The sequence below is a fragment of the Bremia lactucae genome, linkage group LG8, assembly GCF_004359215.1.
Source record: "Bremia lactucae strain SF5 linkage group LG8, whole genome shotgun sequence".
Taxonomy (NCBI): Eukaryota; Oomycota; class Peronosporomycetes; order Peronosporales; family Peronosporaceae; genus Bremia; species Bremia lactucae.
Window position 1 is genome coordinate 2,644,348 of NC_090617.1, and position 10,169 is coordinate 2,654,516.

The 10,169-nt window shown below is 45.7% G+C and overlaps 2 protein-coding genes across 2 annotated transcripts; one reads left to right on the forward strand and one right to left on the reverse strand.

The window, feature by feature from the left end:
• Nucleotides 1–3,245: 3,245 nt before the first annotated feature.
• Nucleotides 3,246–6,119, forward strand: CCR75_008803 (uncharacterized protein; the record flags this gene model as incomplete). Its single annotated transcript, XM_067966852.1, has 1 exon — nt 3,246–6,119. One exon carries the CDS (start codon nt 3,246–3,248, stop codon nt 6,117–6,119), a length of 2,874 nt encoding a protein of 957 aa, XP_067815907.1.
• Nucleotides 6,120–7,344: 1,225 nt separating this feature from the next.
• CCR75_008804 (uncharacterized protein) lies at nt 7,345–9,360 on the reverse strand (the record flags this gene model as incomplete). The annotated part of the gene is made up of 1 exon (XM_067966853.1): nt 7,345–9,360. The coding sequence occupies one exon, from the start codon at nt 9,358–9,360 to the stop codon at nt 7,345–7,347; it is 2,016 nt and encodes a 671-aa protein (XP_067815906.1).
• Nucleotides 9,361–10,169: the final 809 nt, after the last annotated feature.

Here is a 10,169-nt window from a genome sequence, read left to right on the forward strand (position 1 = left end):
GTACACCACTGGGCTGTTCCTTCTCTAGGATCTTTTGGCCGGTAGGATTGGTCTTAAATGAAGCTTTAAGCGACGGTGTTCGGATGGGACTCGTGAATCTTCTACCGATACCGACTGCGTATCAGTTGCCCAGGATTGGGGCACGTATAATCGGTTGATTCGACTTGCCGAGTCGGGTCCCCACTATGTGAAATATTTTGTTGGGTCTATTACCGCGTCTTCATTCTACACTGGGTCCATGAGCGTTCGTTCATCCTCCAGGTAAAGCAGTTGAGCGAGGGCTTGAAGCGCCGCACTGTCCGGACTTCCACTTCGTTGGCCCCCAGGCGGCCCAAAGTCGGGATTTGCACACTGTTTAATCTCCTGCCAAATAATATTTTATCTGCTGCCATGACCACTGCTGTAAATCGTAGAAAAACGCGTCTCTGGCTTGTTGCTAGTTCAATGCGTAGCCATTTACTACCCAAAAATCGCCGAGGTCGACCGCGATGACCCTATTCGTCCAGTGCTTCGGTCTTCAGGGATGGACCGAGTCTACCGTAACTGGTGCCTTTAAAATTCTACNCTGGGCGTTTGTGGAGCCAACTGCTTCACGACAAGCTCACTGAAGCTGGGTTTTCGCGATGCATTACTGATATGTGTCTTTACCACAAAGTTATAGATGGAGACATAATACTTGTTCGTGTTTACGTCGATGATCTTTTAATAACATCGACTCGTGCTGATCTATTTGAGGAGTTTCTTTAAAGTCCTTAATCGCTGTTGATCAAGCAGCTTGGACGCGTCAGCAAATTTCTCGGTATGCGCATTGTAGCGAAGAAAATGGAGGATATTGTTTTGATCAAGAAGAAGCGGTTAACGAAGTACTTCTTAAAGCAAATATGGAATTGATCAAAGAGATACGGACACCAATTGGTAACGATTGTTACGACTTATCTATTAAACACGAAGATCTGCTACCGGTACACGCGAGTGAAGGTATGAGCGTTCGTTCATCCTCCAGGTAAAGCAGTTGAGCGAGGGCTTGAAGCGCCGCACTGTCCGGACTTCCACTTCGTTGGCCCCCAGGCGGCCCAAAGTCGGGATTTGCACACTGTTTAATCTCCTGCCTAATAATATTTATCTGCTGCCATGGAACACTGCTGTAAATCGTAGAAAACGCGTCTCTGGCTTGTTGCTAGCTCAATGCGTAGACATTTACTACCCAAAAATCGCCGAGGTCGACCGCGATGACCCTATTCGTCCAGTGCTTCGGTCTCCAGGGATGGACCGAGTCTACCGTAACTGGTGCCTTTAAAATTCTACCCCGCCCGATTTATCTCATCCACACTCCAATTGGACAATGCCAGCCCTTCTGAATGATGTTGCCTTCCCCACAATCGCGCCCAGGTAGCCTCAAGGGGACCCCCTTCTTCTCTGCTAACATGCGTCTCTTGCACCAGCCAGGCCAACGGGCATTCAGCTTCGGACGTTCGCAAGCTGACAGCCATGTCGCTTGCGTCCCTACTCTAAAGCCTCAGAGGTTCTGGATTTCTTTTGCTTGCCACCCTTGGTGCATCGCTTAACCTGAGTCCCGTCCGTGATCGGTGCGCGAGCTGCATATGTTGTGACGGCGTATGCATCTTCAATCACTATGCTGCTGTACCGTCGCTGAGCACGTCTATATGCACCTGGCTGCCCTTAAGACTGCCAAATTCGCTGCACTCCGCCGTGCTCGAATGCCGATGAGAAGAAGTGCGCCACTGCGAACCAGCCTACCGTGTTTGTCGTTGTTGCATACGCTTCGCGATAGGTAATAACCGTTTTAAACGCTTCCTGATGTCGCAGGAGACGAACAAACACACCGTATTCTTCGCTGTCTTCCTGCCCGGTCAGTACTTGAATCTTCTTCTCGTAGACGACCGCGAAAATAATGTGTTGTGGTAAGCGTAGTTTGTTGCCCACATCACACAATTTAAGAATTGTAACATCACCATAGCCACAGTTGTGTAACAGTTATCAGCCACCATTGTTGGCAATGAGAGATGTTAAATTATGCGGGGCTGGGCGTGACAACTTGGCATTCCAGTCGTTTAGCTAGTTTTGCGTTGATGTATCCAATTTCCCGCGGCGGTAAGCTACCAAATGCTCTTGTAAGCATGTCTCGCCTTCAGACAGCCATCTATGCTTTTAGCACTGTGTCGCTCAGCGACCCCAATAGCTCTTCCGGAAATGTGATCCTCTGTACCATGTGAATTAAATACGTCGACTCCCGCTGCGCCGCCTGCATCCATGCTCGAGGTTACTTCGTTCCAGCGGGAACGCTGTTTGCACGGAAACCGGCCAAAATACCACTTGTGTAACGGGCTGTATCGTTACATGAAATTAACACATAAGGTTGTTAATTAATATATCATCTACAAGGTAGATAATATTTGAGGAATATTACTTTACGTAGTAATATTCGGAAAGCTTATCCATTGGTAGATATAGGCCAGTACTTGCTCCGCGGTCCAGTCACCTGGACGCGCGCAAAGAGAGAGACTGATAAATACTATGTGACATGTTTGGTATTAGTACATAATTAAGTTAGTATTAAATAGATAGAAATAGAAGAATGTAATTATACTGAAAACAATTTGCTTCAAACCCTCTTTAAAGCAAGTATTTTAAGGAGAAACTTCCTCTGCACGTACTATGTACGTGAAGTGACGCGAGGCACCACTCGCAATGAAGCGACTTGTACTGAAGCAGTGCGAAGTGGACTTGTACTGAAGCAGTGCGAAGTGGACTTGTACTGAAGCAGTGCAAGTCGGCAGTGCCCCGTTACACTCAGCCTCAGTGGAACTCAGGTCCACGGTTGCATGAGCAATCGAAGCACTAAGTGCTGGCTAGGTCTGGTCTCGTGTTTTGGCCGATACGCCGCAATTAATTGACCTTTGGCCTTCAGCTTTGCGAAATCAAAGCGAACATTCCATTCTAAATGAATGTCAGTCGAATGGAACTAATATCGATCTATTTTATGTGCCTTTGGTCATGCGTTGTGTCTGCAATATTGTAGAGCGGTGTTTTCAAACACAATAGAAAGTCTGATTTTTCATCAGCCACGTCCTAATACAAATTTGCATTGTATGAGCTCTTTTCTCGAAATTCTCTTTTATTTAGCAACGTTCTACGGTGGTATTTTAAAAATAACAAATGGTCTCAAATGTCAAACTTCCAAATATCACGAATTACTGCACCATTCATTAAGCCTCGATCCATTCATGGTCAAGGCGTACCTGCGTTACGAGCGTGCGTGCTCCTTTGGCGTAATCGCGTCTGTCGAAGGAAACGTTATTTACGACTCTAGTGGGCGCCTTGCCATTTCCCCAGCATTGCAGGATGTAGCTGTATGGAACATTCGCCAAGGAAACAAAGTCCGCGAGCTGTTGGCACCTGAGACCGGTAGTGGCCAAGTCACTGCGCTGGCGCTAAGCCCTGATGGAGACGAAGTGGCCTGCGGGTATTCAACTGGAGCTGTACGCGTATTCAAGCTGGCATCCGGTGCACTTATCGTGACATTAGATGGCCACAAGAGCGCTGTCGAAGCGCTCACGTATCGCTTGGACGGAGCCGAGCTCGCGTCGGGCTCGCGCGATACCGACGTGATCCTCTGGGATTTGGTTAGTCAAACGGGTCGATTTCGCCTAAAAGGCCACAAGGACTCGATTACTGCGCTCGTGTTTCTTACACCAACGACTCTCGCGTCGAGCTCCAAGGACACGCTCGTGAAAGTGTGGGACCTCGATACACAACACTGTGTGCAAACGTGTGTGGGCCACCACAACGAAGTATGGTCACTAGCTCTGAACCCGAAAGGGGACCGACTCGTCACAGGCGCGTCCGATAATCAGTTGCGAGTGTGGAGCGTGCAGCCTCTTAACCAAGATGGAGACGAGATAGTCACTCTTCTGGGGTCGATCTATCGACAAAGTAATGACCGTGCGGCACGAGTAGGGTACAATCGGAGGGGTACATTAATTGGGGTACAGAGTACCGGGAAGACCGTAGAGATTTATCGTATTCGATCGGATGTTGAAATTAAAAAAAAGCGTCAACGTCGAGAAAAACGATTTCGTGAAAAGCGCAAGAAAAAGCAACCCTTAATGAATGAAAAGGATCAAAAGAAGGCTGAAGTAGAACTCAAAGGTGACGCTGGAGACAATATGGCCACGGATGAATTGGAACTGCTTTGTATCGTGCGTTCGTCGCACCGAGTGAAATCGTTTGCGTTCTCTCCCGATGAAGCGAAAGATGGTTCGACGTCCTTACTGCTTGGTTTACAGAACAATAGCATTGAGACGTACAGTCTTTCGCCAAGTACTCTTGCGCTTGAAGAGCGGTATTCCAAGTCGCATGCATTAACACTTAGTGGCCATCGATCCGATGTTCGTCAAGTTGCGATTAGTTCCGACGATCAGCTTATTCTGTCGCTGTCAAGTACGTCGGTTAAGGTTTGGAACGCGCGTTCGTTACAGTGTATCCGGACACTAAGTGAAGGTCTATCCTTGGCGTTATCGACAGCATTTGCGCCTGGAAACATGCACGTTGTGGTCGGAACGAAGCTTGGCCAGCTTTTACTGTTTGACTTGAATTCAGGCGAATGTATCTGGAAAGACGAGAAAGCACACAACGGCAGTGCTGTCTGGAGCATTGATGTGCGTCCAGATGGACGTGGAATTGTTACTGGTGGCGCTGATCAGCACGTGAACTTTTGGGAGTTTGAAATGGTTCGCTTGGACCATGCCGAGCCGAATAGTACACTCCGTCTTGGTCTGTCCCATGTGCGTATGCTCAAGATGTCGGACGACGTCTTGTGTGTTCGTTTTAGCCATACCAAAGATGTCAAGAAACTCTTGGTGGCAGTCGCGCTCTTGGATTGTACGGTGAAAGTGTTTTACGATGACTCGCTAAAGTTTTTTGTGAGTCTTTATGGCCATAAATTACCCGTCATGTCGATGGATATTTCGTCCGACGATGCGATGCTCGTGACAGCATCTGCGGACAAGAATGTCAAGTTATGGGGTCTTGACTTTGGCGATTGCCACAAATCCATCTTTGCTCACCAAGACAGTATCATGAGCGTTCGTTTTGTGCGCAAAACGCACTACTTTTTCACCGCGTCGAAAGACAAGTCGATTGCGTACTGGGATGGCGATCACTTTGAACGGATTTTAAAGATTGATCGTCATCATTTTGGAGAAGTCTGGGGTCTCGCAGTGAGTGCAGATGGAAGCTTTGTTGTGAGTTGTTCACAAGACCGATCATTGTGTAAGTATATTCGAACCGAAGATCAAGTGTTTATTGAAGAAGAAAAGGAAAACGAAATGGAAGAGCTGTTTGAAAATGATCTTGTGAATACAACTCATCGGAAAACACCGGCATTAGGAAACAACAAGACTCAAGAGATGGAAACGTCAGCATCGGCTACGAAACGCACGATTGAATCCGTTCATGCTGGAGAGAGTATCATGGAAGCTATTGATCTTGCCGAGACCGAGTTGGAGGCGATTGCAGACTTTAAACGTATTCAAACCAAAAAAGAAAAGGAAGTCGCCAAGAAAAAAAACGATCAAAAGAAGGATGTACAAACCAATGCGCAGTCTGCTACGATTGAGAAAGAAATGGCGAGCGAGGATTCGAGCGTCCTCACGCGTGCACCTAATATGCGGTTATTGGGGTACGCGCCGTTAAAATACACGCTGCATACCCTTCGACGGATTCGCCCACACGACATGGAGGAAGCTCTTCTTGTGCTGCCATTTGACTACGTAGAGCGGCTCATTCGGTTGCTGCTGCAGTTGATTTCGAATCACTTAGAAGTCGAATTTTGTTGCCGCGTGTTGCTTTTTTTGCTAAAATTGCACAATTCAGCCATTTGTGCGCGTGTGGAACTCTTTAATGAACTTGAGCTCTTGTGGCAACGACTGCGTTCGCAACTTGTAGAGAGCAAGAGCCGCATTGGATTTAACTTGGCAGGACTTAAGTACTTGAAACGAACGATTGACGAAGAGCGAACTGGATTTGTACAAGAAATTGCTCCCATACCGGCTAGTGGTAATGGCCAAACCAAGAAGAAGCGCAAGGTCGAAGCCTAGTTGACATGATTGACAGCTTTTGTCAATAGAGTAGACGCATCAAAAAATAAGCTGCTTTGGGCAAATAGAGAGAAAAATGAATTTACAATTGCAATAGACTTTGTTTAATATTAATCACTTGAGAAAGTTGAAATGCCACAAGGAGCTTTTGAATAAATACGGGAGGCGTTAAGCAAAGATAAGCCGTAGGGCTAGAATTTATAATTAGAATTAAGAAACAACAAGAAAAATCAAATTAAAGAGGATGAGTTGATGAATATCTAAGCAAAAGCCGAGCACGTATAGGTTGTGTTAACGATAAATATACGACCGACTTTAAACTAAAACATATGGAAAATGTGCTTGCGCTCAGGGGGTGCAAAAACGAGTGCTAAGATTTGCCTACAGTATTTGAAAGGTTACTTTACCTCTTCCAACTTTTGTGCATGCTTTCGCAAAAGTTGGTAGAGGTAAAGTAAAATGAATCCATCGTTAACTTGACCTCCAGGGGCTAACTAACATGCATGCGCTCGAGCGCGCCTCCGACCCTTGTCGCTTATTTATAGCTCAACTTCTCCCTCGTGCTTAATTTGCTGCTCTTTCTTTCGCTATTTTTATGACTTGCCAATCAACTGGGGCGCTCTTGGCTTTTTTTCACCTGTTAGAAAAGTACATTTTACATTGCCAAACGGACACACGGCCCCAGAAGCAATCACACCCATTAGTGCACACTTACTCTCATTTAGAAATTAGGTCTGAGGCTATAGCGATTTCCTAAGGTGATGTTTCAAAGGCCAAAAGGGCTATTTAAAAGACGATTCTAAAGGAATAAATTGCAGTGGAATGACCCATAAAGTGAAAATATTTTTAGATGACGTTCTAATTCAATACATACGGGGAGGGTGTGTGGCGATACCAAAAGGGATGTGTGCGACACCGGCTCCGTAATTTTATTGTCCTTTATTATTCCTCCGATAGGAAATAATTTATATGTACCTAGTTGTAACGGTGTTTAGACACCGTTAAAATTAAGCCTTCCTTAGTATTGAACTTCGATTGCCATGCTAGCAACTTGAAATTTTAGTGAACGAAGTGTACATAAAACATTTGGATGCAGAGTATAGTGAAGTATGTCTTATATTGAAGAACTCAAACCGAATTGTTCAAATAGCGTATACAAATTTATTCTCGAAATACAAGCATTATTCATAGAAAACTCACTACGGTACGCAAGAAGTCTAAATCCTTAAATGGCTTGAGCCTGTTTGCCTTTAATCTGCACCACCTTGGAGGCTGTTTCCGCAAGTTTCTTCATCGATGAGTAATGCGACGCAGTAACATCGTGAGTCTTGCCATCGAAGCAACAGACTGAGCCGACCACTTGGCCGCAATTGTCCTTTAGTGGAAAACCAAAATAGAATTTGACGTTAAAGGCATGAAGAGCTGGGAGGTTCTGGAACCGTATGTCCGCTTCTGGGTGAGGCACAAGTAGTGGCTCTTCATTCATGATTGTATGTTGACAAAATGATTCTTCCCGTGGCATGTGAAGTTGTCGCAATGGCAATAAATTGGACGCCAATATGTGCTGCTCCTCTTTCGTAATGAGCGTCACAATTCCAATGGTGCAATTCATTTCTCGCACCAAAAGCTCACAGATCAAATCGAGCTCTTCCGTATCGGTAATGTTCGCAAACCCTCCGTTTTGAATCGCTGACAAACGCTTTTGTTCATCATAGGGCATCGGGTAATCGTTCATCTTTGTCGGTTCGGCCGCCGTCTTTAATGGATAATTCCGACCTTTAACGTTCGCAAGAACACACTTTTCAACAGGAAGAGGATCGACGTGAAAGATTCCTTTGTCTAACGCGTCATTATACAGGTCGAAATCCTCGTCCGTAAGACGTATGGAAGACGTCAAGGAGCTACGTGTCGGGTTACTGGAAGCTTCTGCTTGCTCCTGATTCAATATGTGGCGAATCACCGCCATAATAGTCTTTCGTTTCGAACCCGAGGAGTTCTGAAGAGCGTCATGAAGGCAATTGGTCAAAGCCTTGCCAGGAGGATCTGCCGACGGGAAAGTAGAATCCGAGAAAATTTCAACTCGTCCAAGCTTCCGCTGGTTCACTTGCGAGTAATCGCCATTGTTCACGAACCCGACACAACGAATACAAGCACGCACGGACGTGATTCGACCGTCTCGACTCTCCATCGAATGAAGGCTCCAACATTGATAGCACGTAATGTAGCCGCACATGTGACACCGTCTCTTGCGTCGTAGAAAAGATAGGGACTTGGCGCAGCACGTACAACGAGAGTTCGTGGCTTCAAACGAAGTACGATCGGCAAGGGATTGGACCCCAAAACGACGGCGTCGAACTACATCGGGGAGTCTGCTCACACCAGTGGCAAGGCGCATCAAACGCTTTTGACGCTTTTTTGAAAAATGAAGTTGACTCGTTGGATTCATGCCCCCCATGACATTACGAATTGACTGATCGAATCGAGCATTTGGCTCATTAAAAGCTGCCTGGGCAAAAAACACGACACGTACTGAGTTGCTTGCAGGAATTTTTTCAATCAAATACGCTGCAGTCAAGTCGGGCAAGTCGTCGACGCGGTCGGCTTTCATCTTACCCGCCACTAGATACTGCTCGGGCACCGATGCCAGCGTGACTGTAAACGAGTCGGAACTACTACCTTTTTCAAAGTGTTCGAGAAAGCACCACTGTTCATGGTTTCGAAACATACGCGATCGCTCAAAAGCACTGGTTTTAACAGTTAATCTTGAGTCCATCTCGGATGTTTTCACGAACGTTGCCTCTTGCGACGGATCGATGATATGAACGACAGCTCCGTGGATGTAGTCTTTATACAGTCCTCGCATAACCATTCCATGGTCTTTCGTAGTGTTCGTGCTCAGAATATGGTTCAGCTCATTCAAGCTGGCCTTCATCTCCCCAGTAGCGAGTACTTCACAAGCCGCTTCAATGCCATCGCCATGGGAGAACGTTGTAAAGTTATTCGCGATAGTCTTATACTTCCAATGACTCAGCGATGCCTGGCGATTCGATAAACGACGAAAATCGACTTTCTCGGATGCTTCGTGAACGATCTGCAACAATTGTTCGTTGCTCAAGAGCACACGCGATTGCAATAAAAGAGGATCTTGATCAATCTCTGGTTCGGCCACTGAAATCTCCTTGGCAGATCGCCACGAATTTTCCAATGAAATTCGCTTGAGATTGGTTTTAAACTTGGTCATTTTTCGGTACGGTTGTACTGCACGTGAACAACGCGCGGAGAATTAAAAAATGAACGGTACTTACGTCGAACAACAAAGACGTGATTTTGAGGAAGGACAATGTGCCTCTCCCAACGGAAGGGAGAGGCGCACGGATTAGTTAAAGACCAACTGGTTGTAGTTAATCTCAGGCTGGGACGACAAGATTGTTTTGACCGTAGCATAAGACACGAAGTTTTAATAACAACGCAAGATGGTTAGAACAAACACGCTTCGTCTCCAGCAAGAACTTTTGCGTGACTCACAATGTTCGGACCTTATTCATTTTCTTTAATCCTATAAATATAAATATGCAGATCTGTCTTATGCTTGACAACGTTCAAGTAAAAGTGTTAATTCATCGATTCTTATCTTTTACGAGGGATGACTTGAGTTAAAATATAGTTCTTGAGATGATTGTTGCTGGATAACAAAGAGTGTTGTTGCTTATCAAAAGTTGTTTTTATTGGTATTGGAATGCACCATGATCCTATAGCTCAATTTTTTTTAATTAAGCCGTCTTCAGTTTGATTAAAAGTGAGTACCTGTCTAAGCCTCTGTTCTCTACCAGCTCGAACCAGTACGTAGCTCAAGTAGAGATCTACATGCTTCTGTAGTGGGAATGGTCTCGTATATGCTGCTTGTGCAAATTGCAAAATTGTCGGCTTTCCCAAATATGGTATTTTATCACAATCAAACACGCAAGCCTGTTGCCGCCACCATTGGTTTATACATTAGTAATGGAGCGCTCGTTAAGCGTAAAGACTGATGAAATAGTAAAGTGCCGGGCA